Source organism: Liolophura sinensis, chromosome 1 (genome assembly GCF_032854445.1).
Source record: "Liolophura sinensis isolate JHLJ2023 chromosome 1, CUHK_Ljap_v2, whole genome shotgun sequence".
Classification (NCBI taxonomy): Eukaryota; Metazoa; Mollusca; class Polyplacophora; order Chitonida; family Chitonidae; genus Liolophura; species Liolophura sinensis.
The window spans coordinates 48,331,348-48,353,000 of NC_088295.1; the positions used below are offsets into that span (position 1 = coordinate 48,331,348).

The 21,653-nt window shown below is 39.3% G+C and overlaps 1 protein-coding gene across 2 annotated transcripts in view; it reads left to right on the forward strand.

Moving 5' to 3' along the window:
* Positions 1 to 240: 240 nt before the first annotated feature.
* LOC135473890 (uncharacterized) overlaps positions 241 to 21,653 on the forward strand; it is a 36,260-nt gene continuing 14,847 nt past the window's right edge. The window contains exon 1 of one of the 2 annotated variants that reach the window (XM_064753832.1): positions 241 to 288. Coding sequence is in view for 1 of the 2 variants with exons in the window: in XM_064753824.1 (XP_064609894.1) it covers positions 5,127 to 5,220 (94 nt within the window). In the remaining variant the exon portion in view is untranslated. Of the gene's footprint in view, positions 289 to 4,377; positions 5,221 to 21,653 lie in introns of those variants that run through there. The other variant, XM_064753824.1, reaches the window with a different exon arrangement.

A 21,653-nucleotide genomic window follows, 5' to 3' on the forward strand; every position in this document is an offset into this window, starting at 1 on the left:
ATGTACCTCCTTGTTGCAGGACGGGTTTCCACCGCTCCTTTATCTAGTGCGGCTTCACTATACGACTAACCGAAGGCAAGAAAGCAGCCCCACCCGAGCCATTATACTGATACACGTCAACCAGTCGTTGCACTATCCCCTTCATGCTGAACGCCCAGCGAGGAAGTTACAACTTCCTCTTTTTTAGGTCTTAGGTGGGACTCGACCCAGGACTGACCCTGGATCTACCGCCTCCCGAAGCGGATGCTCTACCAACTGTGCTATTGGGGTCTGTCAAGTAGGATTAAGGTAAAAAGCGTACAGTGATGTTAATTGTAATTTATTAGACGTCAATGGTCTTTATTACTCAAAATGCTGTGTTGTGATCACATTTGATAAGCAATAACAGGAAAACAATGTAAAGCCTTACAAAAGCAATAGGTGTTCTTGGTGAAGACGTCTGTACAAATAACTGTTCTTAGTGAAGACTTCAAAGCCTGTACAAATAACTGTTCTTAGTGAAGACTTCAAAGCCTGTACAAATAACTGTTCTTAGTGAAGACTTCAAAGCCTGTAAAAATAACTGTTCTTAGTGAAGACTTCAAAGCTTGTACAAATAACTGTTCTTAGTGAAGACCCCCAAAATAATAAGTATTATTTACAAAAGATTTCAAAAGTTCAGGCCATTCAACCGTTTATCCACATATTGGTTTCAGAGTAGCAACTTTCTGATTGGGTAAGAAATACGGTCTGTCTATGCGTCGAAACAGAAATTCATATACCAGACATGAACAAATATGAACGTTACAGGTCAATAATATCAAGTCCAATTCCCAAAACGACGTTTAACACAAACCACCAAAGTCTATAAATTGTTAAATTAGGGCGGAATCCTGCAACTAGAAGCGGTCGATAGTTTTCAATGATGTTAGAAAGAGGCAAGAAATGTCCTATGAGTGAATGAGTGAATGAGTGGAATCAATAAGCAAATCGTGTACCATGCTAGTATGTAAGATGTCGATAATAAACCATTTATCTCAGTTGCGCTTTCATAGCAATAGATCATTTATCCAATGTGGCGGTTTAATTGAACACAATGATTTATTTTATTTATTTGATTGGTGTTTTACGCTGTACTCGGGAACATTTCACTTATACGACGGCGGCCAGCATTAAGGTGGGAGGAAACCGGGCAGAGCCTGGGGGAAACCCACGACCATCCGCAGGTTGCTGGCAGACCTTCCTGCTTACGGGCGGAGAGGAAGCCAGCATGAGGTGGACTTGAACTCATAGCGACCGCATTGATGAGAGACTCCTGGGTCATTACAGTGCGCTAGCGGGCTAACCGACTGAGCCACAGAGGCTCCTTGAACACAAGGAATATACGTCCCCTAGCACCGGGTTAAGCGGAATTAAACACAGTCATGAAGCACAGTGCCAAAGATTCTAGACGCACTGTCCACATTTACTTACAACAGAATTACACTCATGGTAAAACTTAACAAACGTAGAGTGAAGGCTTTTGATGGAATAACCTTGACACACTAGTTTTTGTATTAATACGTTGTGGTGATGATCGGAATCCTCACATCACACACAGGGTCTAACAAATGGTACTACGTGTAATGACACACTGCTTGGTTGGTTTACCTGCTTTAAAAATTGACCTAGTCCCAGAGATTGTAGTTATTTCTGTAGTAGTATTTTCTGATTGTAGTTCATCGCCATACTCGAGAATACAGAAAGTGCACTTCGCTAGGTAATGCTGGAATGTATTATAACATAGCAATGTGTCATATTCAACATAATATCCTGTTATTCTAATATAATCTTTATGTTTAATAAACAGAATAGGTGTGCTATATTTAACAGAAGGATTACTATATTTAACACAATAATCTGCTGGAATAAGAGAATATATTCTAGCATCACTCAAACAACAAACTTTTTGTTAAATTGTTATATTTCTAGAGCAGGCTTAGAAGCCAAATTCTCTTGTTCTAAGTAAACTTTCATGCAAGCGGCCCCTGGAACGTCCATATTGGTTGAAGACTGGAATTCGAATGTCTATTTCGAAGCATAGATTTGTTTCATTGGAAACGCTGTGTTTCTTTCTGAACATGGCCAACCAAACGCAGGATTCTGCGATTAAAAGTTTTATATTTGCTGATCTTGAACAAAAACATTTGATAGAAATGACCTGATCTTGTGTGACCAATTATTGCACAACATGCATAAGTGAGGGTGGACGAAAAAAGGCAAATTCTCAGTAGCTATGAAAATACGTTGACGCCCTGTTGCACGGACGCCTCTCGTTAAGTGAATGGCTCGTGTTTAACGTCAAGGATACGGTGTTCAAAGTTTGATCGATCGGTATATATAGTTGTTGGAATGCTTTAAAGTGCGGGCTTTTCCACTGAGAAAAGTGGAACTTTTACACGGCATATGCAAGTGGTGTTACTCAAATTGATTACAGTGCTGTTTGTATTTAGGATCCAAACTTTAAGCTTCATTGTTGGCATTCGTATACAAACCCGTCCAGCTAAAGAAAAGGTGCTGCAAATCAACAGTGATATATAATACAACCAATTCAATCACAGCTTTTATAATTACACTAATTCTCGTACAAACACGTAATGATAAAACAACGCTACTTATCCACATAAGCTAAAGAGACGTTATGAATAAGAGGTCAGGAAGAGCTTGTCGATGACTTTACAATTACATAATCAAAGTCAGATATTTGACTACAAGTCCTCGTTTCAGCTAAGGTGTCGTTCTCGTCACAGTTGATTGGTCTCTGACCAGTGATGTACCAGGAATCCCAAATTTACAACTCTCCCATTACACACAAAGGGACAAAACTCAGACAAAGGGACAGCACTCTACATTTATGTCGTTTTTCCGCCATTGATGTTTTAGGCCTCAGTCATGAATACGGTCAGGCTTGGTTTGAGAAAACCTGGTAGGGTCAAAAAGAAATCGGTGCTCATCACCAGCTAGCAAATAAATTTCCTGATACGTTATAGTAAGCCGCGCTGCTGAAAATTTCATTTATGTATACATATGATGACGAGTGAGGTTATGGCTGGTGGAAACATGGCAGATTCAAGAGGAAACCGCTGCTCGTCACCAGCTAACAAATAAATTTCGTGATACGTTTTGGTAAGCTGCGTTACTGAATATTTCCCACATATTATGCATGATGAAGGTCAGCTTTATAACTGGAGAAAACTTGGCAAAATCAAGAAGAAACCAGTTCACCTGACCAAGTCTAGCAAACAGATCTCCTGATAGGTGAGGCCGTGTTAAATATTCATATTTCTCTTAAATATGATGACGGTGAGGTTTATGGCTGGAGGAAACCCGGCAGAATCACGGAAAAGGAAACCACTGCACCTCGCTGCGGACGGCAGCGAATAAATCTCCTCATATCGTAATCAAACCGAATCCCAAATGCCGATGAAAAGCTTAAATATGCATTAATTCATACTGTCCAGATTGTTATTAAAATAGGCTATAAACGATCTTTCATGGCCACATGTAATTTAACTTTAGACTTCACAAAATATACTTACCGGTAAATATAATTACCATATATTCTGTGATAAAACTGCGTTGTCTGTCAGGCCGTTTGTCAATTTAGAGGCTTCACACAGCGAGGCTGTCAGATCGTGTAGAAATATATTCAGAGGGTGGGAGCGGAGACGAAAAAAGCATGGCCTTTTGGCTCAAATGAAACACAGGATGGGGACGGGCGAGAAAGTGAGTACAATGGCGTAGTTGTGCCCGACCCTTCTTCAAAAAAAAATATGGCGATTTTATGGAGATTAGATTTATTCTTACACCGTAATCACATCAAGGCTATGCCTTAAATCATATTTGTCTATAGCACAAGCCCAAGGTATTTCTAAGGTTTACAGGAAACTTATCGTGAAATCGGTATTGTCTGGCAAACATACGAATCCTTCAAGCCACATAGAAACTATCTGTTTTTCATAAATAAAATATGCCAAAGCGAATTCCAGTAAGAAATCAACAAACGATTGGCCCTCGACAGCGGAGGTTCAAAAGTGAAGCTTCGAGATTGTGAGATTTCTCGTGAATAAAATATCTTACGGACCATTTCGATCACGATATATAACACTAAAACCCGACGAAAAGCGAAATGGTATTATATTTTATCGCAGGACACTAATTAAATAGTATTATAAAGACACAATCAAAAAACATTTCTTGTGTAACTTACTTTCCTCGCACCATGTAGAGCCTCATAGAGTAAAGTCCCAGACATTGTCAAAGGCCCAAACAAACTCGGTTCTCCTTTTTTGTTGCTGCTTTATCGTGCTGTGTGTGTGCATGCGTGCATGTGTGTACCGAATAGCCCGTTCAAACTGGCTAACACAAGCTGGATGTATAATCGCAGTGGCCCGTGACACAGTCAAAGTGGTAGGCTGATAACTAGTGAAGACAGTTCAACCTTAACGGTTCCCGCACCTACCTCCTCCAGAGCTCTGATGAGTTGCGGTGACCGTAGACTAGGAGAAATACAAGGGCTTATTTACAGGGGACGAGAGAGTATCGTTCACGGAAAGAATTCTTCGTTTACACGGGACTAGCCTCGATCTGGCCCCTCACCTGTATCTATACCTGTTGCGGGGAGAAACGTACATAGCCCCTTGGATGTGATATCGACAAGACCAAGGCGATACAAGTAACTGCTTTGATCGTCGCTGAATATACACGGTCGATCGTATACAGTTGTTAAACGGGAAGTGTGAGATCACTAACTGATTTTCATCCTACTCAGGTTTTGTCGTCACTTTTATTTTTATTACATGGAAATAGCTGTGGCAGGTATTTGAATTTAACTCAAGCCGTGCGTCAAGTAAAAAACGAAGCTGAACGTGGATTCGCGTAACCAACACGTGAATACCTGATTGAGATCAAGCCAGGTGTGCTGTGCCGGCCAGGTGCACGTACGTACGTGGGTTACAGCGGGCACTTCGTACTGTGTCCAATTCATATCATGTGTTTTATGTGATTAGCTTCACAGGTGCAACCGCGTCATGTGAAAGTTACGTGAAACCAACAACGACAAGTGAGCCAAGTAGAAATCTACATGGCAGGACTATGACAACAGGCGCATGTCACCCATGTTCATTTCATCGCTTGCAGTTTGTAAAATCATCATCATTGTAGTCAGTTTAAAGATTCATGGCATAGACGGAGGGATTCCAGGTAAGAGATAATTGTTTACTGTTTTTTTTTTCTTTCTTATTTTCTTATTCGTCTGTGCAAAACTATAGCCACTTCTACACTAGGAAAGTCGCATTTCTATACCTGTAAATTTTTGTCGCTCAAGTTAAACTCAGTGCAAGGATAGCCACTGTATTTGCATATATAATTGTATGTATGTTTGTACGAGTGAACAGTTGAAGTGGACTTGATCGTATTTAAAAACCGGTTTATTTCAACACGAAATCATGTGGAGTCCAATCCGTACACGTCTTGATGTTTGTAAAGCCAGTGTTTACATGAAAAGCGACGGGTGAAACGTCGTATAGCGCAGGACATCCTATTTAGAAATCAACTGACTCAGAGAATTTGGAGCGTTTGTTCCGCTTGAACTGGTTCACTCTCTTTCTTTCTCTCTTGCCGGTGTCCAGCCTTATTGTCTCGTTATAGACACAACATTTAACAGGTTGAGACGAAACTGGGTGGCGATTAAAGTCTATATATTTGCCCGTAGTCCATGTGCGAAGATGTCGACCATGGAAATATATCTGGCTGACCAGTGAAAATATTGGCCAATTCAGATGCCCGGAACATATACATATAATACATAAACATGATAGAAAACATACACATTTTCATCACAAGTTACTTTCAATCAATTCCCTATGATGAAAAAGACATATGTTAAATTCTGTGTATTAACTGCGTACAAAAGGTATACGTCCTTGGGGTATTAAAATGAGCTATCGATTTAAGATCATTTGCTAACCTCTCGAATTATAATATCTAATAATAAATGTGATAAAAGTGATAAAATTTACATATGCCACTAACACCTATTTCAGTGAGTCTCTTCATAACGCCCAGGAAGGTGAGAATGGTGCGTATTGTGTGGAGTACATGATTATTTTTGATAACGCCGAAATAATCCTTAGATAAAATGATTTTGAATTGTAACACCCATCACACTTCGGCTATTTTTCTCAACTTTTTACGCGTGCTATTCCAACAAGACAAACCCACCCAACCCGACCCAACCCGACCCAACCCGACCTTAAAGATGTTTTGACGTTTGTATTATAGAGTATTATATTTGTATTATGTTGAAGCACTGTCTATTTGACGTAACAAGCAATTCCCACTCTATCATTCCATTTCTAAGAGAAGAAAAAAAAAACAGCGATGGTATATTGAGCTGTAACATTGGTGGAAGTGAATATTAAAACTTTTAAAACCCTTTCACAAGTTCAGCCACCCTACCCCCATCACGTTCTTTCTTCAACTAGGATATATGAAGCAAAGTCCTTACTGACAAAACAGATTTTTTCTTGTTTTTAAAGTTTTTGTTGATGTTTTAGACTAGGGTCTTGGATACGGTGTGTATACCAGTTAGTAGCATTTATATATTGCGCACATCTTCTTGCGAACTACTCGTCTTTTTCAACGTTTTACTTTATTACAGATGGTTATCTGGCGTGTTATATGTTTATTAATATGACAAGGTGTGGGATAACACCAATGACTAAGCAAATGTTTCCACATTTGTATGTATTGTATTCATGTAGTATATTTATACTACTTGTATGTCTGTATACCGCTGTGGCCTACCGAAACGTTATAATCCTCTCAGTGGGGCAAATACTCCGTTGTGGCTACCCGCTTTCCTTTTTCTTTTCAAATGTATTAAGAGTTCGTGACATAGTTTTCAATGGCCCTGTCTTGTTCATTATACTTAAATGAAGGTTATGCAGGTATTATAATGGCATGAATGCTCATAGTAATCGTGGGGCTTTAAAAAAATTACATAAATCGGATTGCTATATGCAGAAAGGTCGCCTGTAAGATGTATGGGTTAAGGTTAAAGGAATTATAGTACGATATCACGCGACAAAAACTTTTCAGTTAAAGCGTTTTAACACGTATAAGGTTGCTTGTTTTCGTTTTTATAAGGTAGAATGTTTTCAGGGATTTTCAAGGTTTGCGCCAGGTAATGTTTTCTCGCTAATAGAGTAAATGGCATTTGTTTGCATATAAAATGCTATTTTGTAGCATTCAAAAACTTCAAGAAGCGAAGGCCAGATATTTAATTGCGTATGCCACGCACGTAATGAAAATAACAAAAGTGAGTATGTATGTATATATGGGCACGGATATACAATTGTTGCTCTCAGTCGCTGATACACACGATGCGGGTTCAAACCCGGAATTTGTCAATTTCCCTGATCCCACCGTTCAGGGGGCATTGGTGATCGCATGAATTGGTCAACGGCGCCCATGTGACCGTTTGCACAGGTAGAAGGCCTCTTGTGTTGTGTAATATGATTTGCATATACCTGTACATCACACGTGGGAAACTATCTTGCCAAAGGTCGATGGTTTTCCCCGAGCACTTCAATTTCGTCTATCCATAAAACTGGCTGGGGACGTATAAAGTGAAAAATTTTGAAATTTAACAACAGTTCTTTAAATAAAAAAACATTACAATTGTTGCAACTATCGAATGCACCTTTTTCAAATCTAATTACATTGACCTAGAAATGAGCATCGTCAGACTCGACCCTATAATCTGTCCACGCGTTTAAGTCTCGGCAGAGTAAGATTACAATTTGCCTCCAGACTGTATATATATATATAAGCATATCTTGTTTACTTAACAGTCATTTTAGTGTATTCTCATTTTTTGTTATGACGTGTTTAAACTGTGCAGATGAGAGATAAAGCTATTCGTGTGTGTGTAAAATAAGCACGTATATATGTGCCTGAGACTGTAGGGCCAGATAGCTGAGTATTTCATTTTCCCCGTAGCGCAGTTTGGCTTAGTTTTCATCTTGAACTTGTCAAAATGATTAAAGAACGTAATTAAGCAAACTAAAGTATATTCTTACATTTAACTAATATACATGTCCCGAGCTTCGCGCGCTTTTACACGTTTATACATAAACAAAACCAATATATTTGTCTCGTGCCGTAAGGCCAATATAAATCTTTTTTTTTAAAACTGTTTACAAAAATCTTATTGTTTTAACATGATATGGAACTGTGAAACTGTCCACTGACTTATACTGTTGAAAACTGAATTGCCCCATGACCTCATGACCAACTAACAAACGTGGTGTAAATCTACGCATATTAAACGTTCATAGTAATATTACCTCTAGATTTACTGTAGCTTAGCTTGGGAAATTACGTTTATCTACTATTTTTATGTGTGTTTTTTTTGTTGGAATGATGACTTGTTTGATCGGCCAGAAAGCGTGTGTCCACTTATGGGGCGTGTGGCGTTAGAATGTGTTTAGATATACACGGGTAGAAAATTTTGCAATTCTATTCTGTCCTATTTCGCTCCGTATTTACTAACTCGCGACGCTGAAACTTTCAAATCTGGAATTTACTAATTGCTTCGTTTTGACGCTGGATTCAGTGTGAGGCCCGCTGGCAGATAATTACCCTTTAGCACCTAATTCAGATAGCGTCCCACGTAAACAGTCATTTGTTTGAGGCAGCCTGTGAGATTTACCTTTGACATTTAGTTTATCGAATTGGACAGGTTTTCTACAGATACGTGGGAAATACTTTCAAATCTGCTTCAGTTAGGATCAGGTGATCACGTGAAGAACCCTATCTTAAGAAAGTCGGAAGACACCTGTGTTTTTGTCTCTCTACGTGCAATAAAAGTCTGGCTACACCAGTTACCGACGACACACTGTCACCTGTCAATTATAGACAGTTACACCATTTATCATCGACATGATCAGGAGGTGATATCTATAGATGTACATTTCAAGATGTCAAGAAGAATAACGCTCAACACCCGAGGCGTCTTTGTTGGAACTAGCCATCTGGATTTTGCAAGGGAACCGGATAAAAACCGGACCAAGTATAGCTACCCTTTCACAAATGGAAATTGTGTGCTCACTTTGTAGCTACTGCATATGTGTGAGCATTTTTTCGGCTGCTTTCATACAAAACATGTGGCCTGTGAAAATTGTACGCTAGATACTAGTAGCTGTGTTCGCATGTACGATACCATGACGAGTATCTTAGAAAACAGACTGAAATTTGATGTTTTTTATGCATGATCATCACGTCTCCGGGACTTACAGGCGGTAATTCTTGTAGTATAGTTATAGTATGACATTTGAAATGGCTTCTGAAGTGCTCTTCAAGCACTTTTGTTTCTTGGCCAGATTTATACCCTAAATCAAGGAAAAAAACCAAGATAGTAAATCTATTGGAACGTAAGCTACCGAAAGCAATAAGAAATGCGATAGCCCTAAAAAAAAATCCTTGAAATTTCTACAGCATTCCTGACCAGCTCCTGAAACTTGGGAAAACTGTATGGATTACAGTGTGTAGGCCTAAGCGTTTCTTGTCCGTTGAAGTTCACTTTCAACATGGATGAGCTTAGCATTAACAATCTCGATTACATTTTCATCGGTACAGAGTTAACTATTTTAGGTTATATACGATGAATGGGTCTGTCAGGGCGACCACATGGAACATCCTTGGATAATAGGGGTGTTTCGACTTGGAACTCTTTTGTCATCAAAGGTAAAACAGTCCAACAGTCGCCTGTGATAATGGAAAATGTTAGGCAACGTTGTTGAAATTGATTTGTTGATCACATGTCTTACCCTTTTCCAGAGACACAAATGACATCTCTTTCCTTTAGGAATTTCTCCAGTTCACAAAACGTTCGGATTTTAAGTCTTATAGTTGAGCCATTCAATGTGTCGATGAAGACAGAAAACTATTTCACCTCAATACTCGTATTTCGTGGTGAAATATATCTTTTATGTCCATAAGTACATATTGCATTAATAAATTCAAAGTAAAAATGAAAGTTAAACAAAATAAATCGTATTATATCATTGGCAGCCAAAGTTATCAGTCATAAATGTCGTCTTTGAATGGAAGCATTTGACTGGTTATTAACACAGTGGAAGAAAATCGAAAAATAAAAAATGCAACTAAATGTAACTCTATATCTCGTTTACATTGTCCTTTAAGCTGAAGTCCATTTCACATTTTGGTTTCTTTCTCTTCAAAATCTTGCTTTCTTTCTCTTCAACATCTTGAAATGAGTGCAACGATCGAAGGCATAAGGTAAACAGCCATTGTGTCTGATGAGAAACCGGTTCAAATACGATATTACCTTGATTTGTTAGGAAGCGGATGCCAAATTTGTGTGACCAAGACGAGCGGAAGAAAAGGCCACATGGATTTTTGAATGGTAAATTCAACATCACGGAACAAAAGCTTTCGATTTTACAACAAAGTGACTCGGCCTTCGCTTCTTTATAACCTTATCACACCCGGCCTGATTTGAATTTTCTAGTTATCTCCAACTAAAACTCGTGGCCTTTACATCGGAAACTGCTGACTTATAGTTCGTAACTACTATATGTATACCTCACTAGAAATCGAACCGTGTTCAATCAGAAAATGAGAGATTTCTCGACCACTTGGGAATTCTAGTTCATCCGTCATTGATCCCTTAGCATGAAGGGGGTAAGACAAGCACTCCAGCCTATTTCACAAAGCCAAGTTTGACTGAAGTCAATGTTTAAAACTTAAATATGTTGCGTAGTTTATACCGTAAGAAGTTCAAATTGTGATACTCCTGTCTGAACATAACATGTGTTAGGTTTTCTCAATTTTAACTCTTTCTGTCCAAAAATAACCCATTAAATCAAATTTTTACATTTTGAGTCAAAGCTGTCTTAATGTATAGTCGGTCCTTGATCGCCTCAGTGCCTATATACTGCGTCTGGATGGGTGTCATGTTTGGTGTCTTCATCATAGTGTAACAGTTATGCAGCACTAAATAAGTCGACAACGAGAAGAGAACCCGTATATGGTGTGACCGAAAGAGTCACCAATGGACACAACCCCCAACCCTTATCAACCGATAAGATATCATCGAAGTTGAGTGCTGAGTGCGACAGACCAGAGACAGTGTGATCTGACCGAAATTGAGAGCTGATATCGACTGACCTGAGACCGGTATGATGTGACCGAAATTGAGTGCTGGTGTGATAGATGTTTGGTGCTGATATCGACAGACCAGAGACCGGTATGGTGTGACCGAAATTTAGTCCTGATATCGATTGCGGCCGGCTCCCACCCCCACCCCCCATCCACAAGCCACCAAACAAACAAGCGCTAATAATATATACAGACTGCACACAGTCCCACAAGTAAAGAAGTTCTATACTTCCACCAAGATGGCGTGCAAGTCAGTATGTCACATGTGGGAAAGTTCGTCAGTAACTTGTTTTATGTTTGGTGGTTTATCCCGGGCGCTCCAACATCCTTCATTCAAAAAAGTGACATCAAGAGCAAAAACTCTTGAATATTGCGTTAAACAGCAATCAAACAAAAAGAAAAAATCCTGTAGATACGTTATAGCACAATATGACGACCTCTACAGCTTTATTCACAGCTGGAAAACGATTCCATTTTTGTAGGAATAAAACAACAACAAAAAAAACAGTTCATTTTCGTTATAGGAAGAATAGCGAAAAAAGCGTGAATTTCGTTTCCTGTCCTGTTCCTTGGCTACTTCTGAATGGACTTCTTATAAATTGATCAATGTGAAACTCCGTCGTTGTTTAACATAGTGATGTATTGGCTACCTATGTCCGTGGCTTAGGTAAACGTAACGTCTCCTTAGTCAATATGTCGAAGTTTATCCTGCTTACTCCAACACTAAGAAACGATTGCCTAGGGGTTTCAATCTTCTAAACTTAAACATCCGGATTGAACGGCCATGTATAGACATATGTATGATGCTGATTTTTCGCATGCCTTTTTTATACGTTCCTTAGAGACGTTGTTGTCGCTCCGTGCCCCTGTTCGTTTGTCCGCCATTTTCTCTAAGAAAAATATACTGAACCTGTATTTACTTGATAAATATCGTACACCGTGAAAATTACTTTACTATACTTGTTGGAAGGTGGCTAGGTTTGATAGTACAAGAAACTAAACAATGGCTCGTGAATAAACTCATTTAATAGCTGCCAAATCTCACGGAGTCCTTCCACACGCAATCCTGCCGGAGCTGGTTTCGAACTCAACTTGTCGATTATTAAAGGAATGAGCGAGAAATTGCATGATTTCTGAATCATTGTTGTTGCTATCATCAACCATAGACTTTAAGAAAAAAAACACCTAATTCTTGTATGTTTCTTGTTTAAAACTTTCTCCGTCCATGTTGTCGCCGCTTTCAAACGCACCAAATGACTTTACATTGATTACCGGTTAACGACAAAAATGTACTTGTATATTAAGAATGTAACCTTGTGGATGAAAAATGAAAGCAGAAAAAATTGTCGTTTTTTTTTTCGTTTTAATACTTATTCATGTGGGATAGTAAACCAAGAGAGGGTGGAGGATATATAGCTTCAGGTATAGGGCATATAAGCACACGAATATATCCCATCCACAAGTATGCACTTAACGTGCGGTATTTGAACGACTGCTGGCTGTGGGTTTTTACGCAGCCAGAAATACATATTTGTAAAGTATACACAGCGCGCCCGGATTGCCGGACCCTCTGTTAAAACGACCCGAGCGTGATTCACCAGGCTCCTCATTAAAAACTGTTCCCGGTTTAGCGCTCGTGTGGTGAATCTGAACCTCTTTCTGGGCGATGAGCCAGTTTTCTCTTGAAAATAAGCTGAATAAAGCTCGTATACCTCCAGATTCGGAACGTGCTTCCCAAATGGGTTCATTTTGAGAAAATGAGGTGATCAAAGACGTATGTTTCATGCAGACATGTTATTATACAGAGCAAATATGGAATACTGGGCACGTATCAAGACAGGAAATGTATGAGTCTCCCTCAGATACTGCATGTGGAAACTAAATAAACAAGATCTCCATTATCAGTATTTTAATTAACTACCCTATATGTTACTCAAGGAGAACGTGTAGTGCGTGGTATTACCCCAGGATCACAATATGCAGACAAAGTAAGATATGTGTCTGTTTACTGCATATAGGTTTTCTCAACGTTTTTATCGCCTTCTAAGTTAGATTCTATCTGTCACCCGATCAAACAGACGGTAAAGTTTTTTTGGCTGAATCGAGCTTTTGTCATGATATAATATTCTTTCACATATTTGTTCGAAATATCAAACTGGGAAAGTTCTTCTGTCCTTGGTTTTTGTCAGTTTCGTTTTATTCTCTTACTTGGGTATCCTTATCGTGTGGTTATTAAATTCAGGCACATAACGTAATAATGTGATTCATGTGCTTTATACCATTGTTTACGAATTTGTTTTCTTTTGACATATCAGCCCTTTCACCCTTTCGATTTTTCGCCTACCGTATGATCGTGTGTACCTGTTCCTTGACCTTTTGCACACAGTACAAATCTTTTCTTTTGCAATCATTCATGTAACGTATCTTCAAAAAAAAATTTTTTTTTTAATTATCTGTGATTTTCGTGATAGATATTTCTGGTCTATTTTTTTCTGTAATCTAATTTGCCCAAGTCCGGTTCCGTTTTTGTTGACGCGATCTACTGATAATGTTGATGACCACAAGGTTTTTTTCCAGCCTACCCAGGACCTAATTATCCCCAGGACCTAATTATCCCCAGGACCTAATTATCCCCACGAAACCACTATATCATTGGGCTGTCCTTAAATCCCACCGAGACGTTTGTTAAATCGTCTTTTAGAACAAAAACTCCCCGTCATGTCAATTTGAACCGTGTCCCTCTTTTTGGAGTACAGTGGGCTAGGGGGCCTTAACCGACACAGCAGTGTTGTTTTACTGACGAGATTGGCAAACACACGGTGGCTTGGATTATCAGTGTGTTCGTCAGTCCGTCACGACATTGGCCCCACCGTGGCCTCCCTAGTTTACACACCGGTATACGACGTCTTAAGCAACAGCCCAGTCCCCCAAGCTCCTCAAAGGCTCTCCGCGCATGAAATATTTCAATAATTCAAATAATGGACCGCGCGCTCTCTTCAGCTGGACTGTTCACCGCATAGCGCTATATTTGAAGAATGTCTTACAAGATGCTTCTAGTGGGAAGGGAACGGTTTGAAAATTGGAAAAGTAAAAACACAGCAGAACATTCTGTGAAGCACGTGAATAAAATCATGGATGTCGTTGCTCGAAGTCGGACATATCGCAACAACCTGTAATGTCGTCCCAGCGGCAAATAATCTGTTTATGACATTTGATTTATAGCATTGAATCTGCGATTTTTTTAAACGGAAACAAAAAAAACCAAAAAATATAGAGGCAATCCAAAAAAATAGCCCGACCGTGTATTTGTATTTAGAGGCTAAACGTGTATAGAGGATAATCATTCAGCCTTTTTTATCCTTGTTTAAACCTGACATTTTCAATTAAGACAACAATGGGTTTAGAGAGATTATCTCTCAACATCTGTCAGACAAACGTTTGGAATATTTGATATTCACTCTGTTGTAATTCCCATAGACGCTCCCAGGGGGCAGTTAATCAGGTATATGACGTCATAGGTCAGGTGCATGGCTTAGATTTTTATTCACCAGATAATCATTTTGCTTACTGGATTTCTTTCTCTATCCTCACGAAAAGAATTATTTTTATGCTGCCAGCCATTATTGTTAGATCCAATAAACCCTGATGACAGATAAATGTTTAAGGAAAAGAAATTGTGGAATGTAATTCGTGTAATGAGAAATCTGGTTTTCCCATTGCGAATTTTCTTGAACACGAGACTGATAACATCTGGTCAAACGTGATTTCGTTTTACATGAATTCATGCCGAAAGTATACTAGTTTTGAACCTGAAATTGATTTCTACGCCAAGTCATTACTTACAAGGATATTTACACTAATCTCAGCAGTAGGGCGCCATTTTTAAGCCGATGTAAAGACGTCGGGTGTGTTGTGACAGTTGAGTCGAGGTTGGTCATGCAGTCATGCGCAATCTCCAATTTGCATGCATTGCAACAATTAAAGCTTTACGTTTTGACAAGAAACACAGCTGTGTAATTTTTTTTTATAAGTTATGGAACAATCTGGAAAGCTAAATGCGTAATATTTTATTCATGCATGGAGTTAAATGCGTTGTATTTTAACCGACACGGACTGACAAGCCGTTCCCAAGCAATTACATCGTATCTAGGTTGAGATGATGTCTCCTGTTGTACCGTAATTGTATTCACGCTCGACTTGACACAGTTTTAATGTAAGATAGTAATTTTAAATGACGTTGAACAAAGAGGAATAGTGTAGAGAAGGCTTTGTAGTTTAGGGTGGAGACTTGGGCTTATAGCTTTAAACTTTATTTACAACTTCACATAGAAGAACATTAGTACACATAAACATGTGTGTATGTACATATGCTCAGTGCCTTACTGTACAAAAATGTTTTATTCTTTAGTGTGAAAAAGACATGCTACATCTTCACAACGTGTGATAAAAGAATATAGATATGCTCTTGCGTGTAGACTTAGGGCGTAGTCCGTATTGAAGGTAGCTGTTCAAATAAATTCAATTACGTGTCACAAGAGATAAAGATGAACCGCATGGCTATTACCCGTGGCTGTTGAGTTTTGTGGGGAGGGATCTTGCATACCATAAAATACGCCATGGCCGTGAATAAGAACCATATACAGGCTGTATGCAGGTGATACATCACGTTGTATCGCTGGGTGATGAGGCGAACAGCAATGCGTTGATCACTATTATCCCTTGATATATATATGAGGTCGTGTGTGCGAATGTTTCAAAATTTCAAAAAAAAAAAAATTTGTTTCAAGCCATAAAATGTCATGCAGTAGCCCAGGTCGTTGTGTTTTGTTTATATATTAGAAGGCTACATCCGCATGACCAAAGTACATGGTTTATATTTGCTCGCGTTTTAAATATCCAGTCTGAATCAAGACCTTCCAGCATGTAGTTTTTTGAGGCCATGTTTAATAAAGAATAAATTAACTTCAAAAGACGAAGTTCTTATACCGAGAGAAAAAGCATCAGATGGAACAATCGTCTAATACTATGCTGCATGCTCTATGTGGTGTCCTTTATACATCTTATGTTTGTATGTTTGGGCATCTATTATCGAAAAATACTGCTGTACAGTTCTTCTGGAAGTTCCACTCTATATGAGATTAGCTTTGTCTTATCTTTATCTATTACTAATTTATAAAACAAACTTGCCAGTAAACAAGATATTAAAGCGTTAATATTTTGTAAAAGCATGATGTTCAATATCAAGCTTTCATCGATAGCAAGGGCGTATATCGACTGGCTGTCTGTGTTGGCCTATACCCTAAGGCTTTTATCCTTTTTAACCAGGCCTGTAGGTTTGGTATTACTCGTTCGATGTTGAGTTAATGACGTTTGTTTAGGCCCTCCTAAGTCACCTCACGTGAATGCCCTCTGGCCACGGTCATGGCAGAACAAGCGCAAATGCACAAAAACTGCAAGTGGGTATATAATTATATTTTCATGCTTTCTTACATTGTTGTTTTTAGTAGTATTATTTTTTTGTACATTTTTTTTACATCTTCGTTTTGTATCATGACTAAAATTAGAAGGTGTGTATAAAGTGAAAGTTTCATTATTATCTTGCTTGACAAGGTACGAGTCATGTGTATGGCTATGCACGTGGCTGTCATTGGAAGCGGCCATTCCAAGGTCGCTTAGTTAACAACTGGAAAAGACGTTCTGACTACAGTGTATATACTGTATATAGGATGGAATGTGTCCCCTTCTATCTAGTTATCTTTCGTTTTATTGGTAACGTGTTCGAGCTCATCCATTTGAATTTTTTATCTTCCCTGCGGACGGCATATACTAGTATTGTCCACTCGGGAAATGAGTGTACGTCCCTATTGTCGTCATTCACCTATATGCAATCTATAAACCTCCTCCCTTCCCACGTTGATAATGTTGGCGATTCGCATCCAGCTAATCAACATGCCACATCCTGTCAATTTGAATTTCAGATTTTTGTCCATTTGAATAATGACATTTACATCTGTTAATGTGTGTGAACCATCTGGTGTTTCTTTGTAATATATACCAGGTCTGATTAGTTTGTTCAAGCTAGCGTTTTCACCGGAAGGTTTGGATATAGAAATGAAACTCACCAACTTTATTTATTTATTTGATTGGTGTTTTACGCCCTACTCAAGAATATTTCACTGATACGACGGCAGCCAGCATTATGGTGGGAGGAAACCGGGCAGTTCCCGGCGGAAACCCACGGCCATTCGCAGGTTGCTGACAGACCTTCCCACGTACGGCCGGAGAGGAAGCTAGCATAAGCTGGACTTGAACTCACAGCGACCGCATTGGCGAACTCGCCAACGAAGTATTAACCCACTCAAGATCGTAGACTTCATGTACACTCCAAAAAAAGTTAATATGTTAATTTTAACAGAAAATCTGTTGTTTTGAGTGATACTAGATTGTATTGTTATTATAATACAATATTCATGCATATTCGACAAAATATTCTGTTATTCTAGCCTAATCGAACTGTTATGTTCAATTAATAGAATACATATATTATATTTAACAGAATAATCTGTGCATTAACAGAATATTTTCTCGCAACTCTACTTTTTGTTAAGTTCAACAGACTAAATTTTAAGCGTAGGCGCATAGCCCACTCCTCCTCGTAGTACAAAAACACCTGTCCATAATGGTTGTCATGTTTTTAAAAAAATCTGTCTTAGGCCTATAAATAAAATGTAGATAGATCCTAGTTCATACATGTATGTAAGATATATACGCTGACTGATTGCTACGGTGTACAGTGATTATGTACAGCGATTACGTACAGCGATTTTACGTTAAAACCGGATAAACTCAATGTAGGGCCCAAAATACTTATTATATCTTGATATTTGTGGGTTGCGGCGTAGAATTTGCTGGAGGTGGTCGGTAGGGGTTGGGATGGGGTTGGGATGGGGTGGACTGTGGTTGGGATGAGGAGGACTGTGCTGACCCCAGCAAAAAAAACAATATTTCCCAAACTGAGTTGGTGTGCCATATGGACACTCCTGCCTGCTGGACCCGCTTGTACGAAGTCGTTTTCGCTTTATTTTTTTTATTTATTTATTTGATTGGCGTTTTACGCCGTACTCAAGAATATTTCACTTATACGATGGCGGCCATCATTATGGTGGGAGGAAACCGGGCAGAGCCCGGGGGAAACACACGACGATCCGCAGGTTGCTGCAGACCTTCCCACGTACGACCGGAGAGGAAGCCCTATGAGCTGGACTTGAACTCACAGCGACCTCATTGGTGAGAGGCTTCTGGGTCATTACGCTGCGATAGCGCGCTAACCAACTGAGACACGGAGGCCCCCGTTTTCGCTTTAAGTGCACGAAAGCATACCATGTATGCGAACCTGTGACCAGATGCAAAAATTACTCGTGTGCGTATAACTATACCATGTCTGTAAACCTGTGACCCGATTCACAAAGTACTCGTTTATGTATAACTATACCATGTTTGCGAACCTGTGACCAGATGTACGAAGTACTCGTGTACGTGTAACTATACGATGTCTGTGAACCTGTTACCAGGTGTACGAAGTACTCGTGTGTGTATAACTACACCACGTCTGTGAACCTGTACCCAGGTGTACGAAGTACTCGTGTATGTATAACTACACCAGGTCTGCGAACCTGTGACCAGATGTACGAAGTACTCGTGTACATATAACCATACGATGTTTGCGAACCTGTGACCAGATGGACGAAGTACTCATGTATGTGTATTGACTATAGCATGTCTGCGAACCTGTGACCAGATGTACGAAGTACTCATGTATGTGTATTGACTATAGCATGTCTGCGAACCTGTGACCAGATGTACGAAGTACTCGTGTACGTATAACTATACGATGTCTGTGAACCTGTTACCAAATTGTCGGATCGATTTCAATATTATAGTTACTTCTTTTATAAGGTCGAATGGTCCCAGTGGGTTGAAGAATATTCAATTGAGCGAATAAACCTTCACTCGGCATATCCTGCATATAGTAAATGAACAATATACATATCAACTTTGTTCAATTTCAAGTATTTCGAATTTATTCACAGCTGTTGAAGATCCTGTTTCTTTCTTCTCCACCCCCTTCCCCGACCTCTTTGTTGTTAATACATTCAATGGGTTTTTGCAAAGTTATAGTCAAAGGTTGCTTTGGCTGGTACCTTTGTACCGTCTTCTGAATTGCCCATAAATGGTTGACACCTGAATGCCAGGACATGTTATATGTATGACAGTGATACCGTATAGATGTATAATGTTAATATGTAGTGGTAACACACGGCTGGTGACACATAGATGCTTATACTTTGTCACCAGACAAGTATTTGTCACTAGCTGGTCAACGGCATTCAAACCCAGAAAAGTCTCGTCTTATAGTGACATAATATCCAGCATGTTACTCAATTTAGGTAGGCCTTTTGTATGGAAGCCGGTTAGGGTCTTCATCGTTCCACCGCCCGGTGATGGAAAGATGGAACGAAACGATAGAACAATAGTGCGAAGCGATAACACGATATAATGCAATGTGATGGAACTATAGTGCGAAGCGATAGAACGATAATGTGGAAGAAACGATGGCATCCGGCGTTCCATCGTTTCCCAGCATGCACGTTCCATCTCTCCGCCGTTTTATTCTGCCGCCTTTCCAAGGATCCTCACACCATAAACCAGTGGATAGTGGGTTTTGCTGTCTATTTTCTGCACTGACACCTGTCTTTGGTCTGCATTTTAAAACAGGGAATGTGATTAATATAAGGCACGAAGTGCATGATGCATTGTTTACATTTCTTCCCACAATGCATTATACCGGTCGCTGTCGTAAAATATTCTCGAGTACAGCATAAAACACTTATCAACTGAATAAATGAATGTCTCCCTACGGCACACTGGTCTCAGTGTCAGCGCCCTGAATGCTTCCTAACACAGCATCCCATCCACACAGTGATTTTAGACATCAGGGTAATAAAAAACAATAACTAGGAATTTCAATTATTAAACATTAACTGGATTTTAATTGTCGTTTTCACTGAACTATGACAAAAAGAAGACAAGCCTTTTGAGAAAGTCACACAAGTCCCTCTATTCGAGCCCACAAATACACTCTGTAATCGAGCCTATACAGTCTTTACTGGCGCAGACATGGACTCTAGGGTGATTTACGTGTCCTTGAAGTGAAGTCGTTTTCCAACTTTTTCCACCATCGTGTAGCTGCAAAAAAGTCTGTAGATATGAGTAAAACAACAAATAGCTGCATGTCTGTCCACGGGGAAATACTGTAGACCTTGACGAGAAATTTTTGCCTCACACATCATTAAAAAAAGATCCCAGCTTGTGTCCTCATATTTAAACTGGTCCAGGGTGAAGGGGTATGTGTCAATGTGAGTTATAATGGAAGACATCTCAACAAATAATAATAATCACCATAATCGTATAAGTGAAATATTCTTGAATACGGCGTAAAAAACCAATCAAATAAATAAATCAATCAATCAACAAATATTTCTCAGCTGTGCATAAATCAAGGTTTAAACATATGCCTGCCTATTGGAATGCTCATATACCAACTAACAGTTTCAGATAAGCGGTCTAAACAGTCATTCAGCCATTTATTTAAAAATAAAACACATAATCCAGTAACGTCACTTGTAACACAGACTGAACGATGGAACGAAGCTATAACGCGATCGTGCGAAGCGGTGGAACAATGCGATGAATCGTTACTGCGCACCCATCGCTTCGCATCATAAAGCTGCATCGCTTTGTACCATCCTCGGGCGATGGGGTGATTGAACAATGAAACGACGATGTCCTTAACCGGCTTGCATACTTTTATTTATGCAGTGTATTATATGTGAGCTGCCAGAATGGAAAGCGACTTTCAAATCTCACTCTTTACTAGAACTTCACAAACCAGCATAATTTTCCATCTGAATGCTAAATGTAGAGGGTATGTAGGGAGCTACCTTGCTCCAACAGCTTGAATAAAAGCATGTGACCCGTAATGTAAATAATCCCACCAGCTTTGGAATTTCTTAATTACCAGCGTGACGCAAGAAAAAAAATGATGATTAATCCAGAAAAGATACTAAGCTAGGGCGGAGAATTTTGCAAATGATATAATCTTGAGTGTCATTTTCATTATAAAAAAAATGGGGGCCTTCGTGGCTCAGTTGTTCAGCGCGCTAGCCACGATGTCACGATGTCACGATGCCACGATGTGATTGAATTATTGCCAATTTGGCGTTATTCCCAACTGATTCATTCATTGTAACATAACTGACGTGAATACCCGGTATAGGTGTAGCTTTGGTTACATTTGTTTGAAAATTGTAAGATGTTTTGGACTTCAATACACTTCCAGTTTATTTCCGAGACTTCAGTTAAAGCCCAGCGTTGAATGACATGTGTCT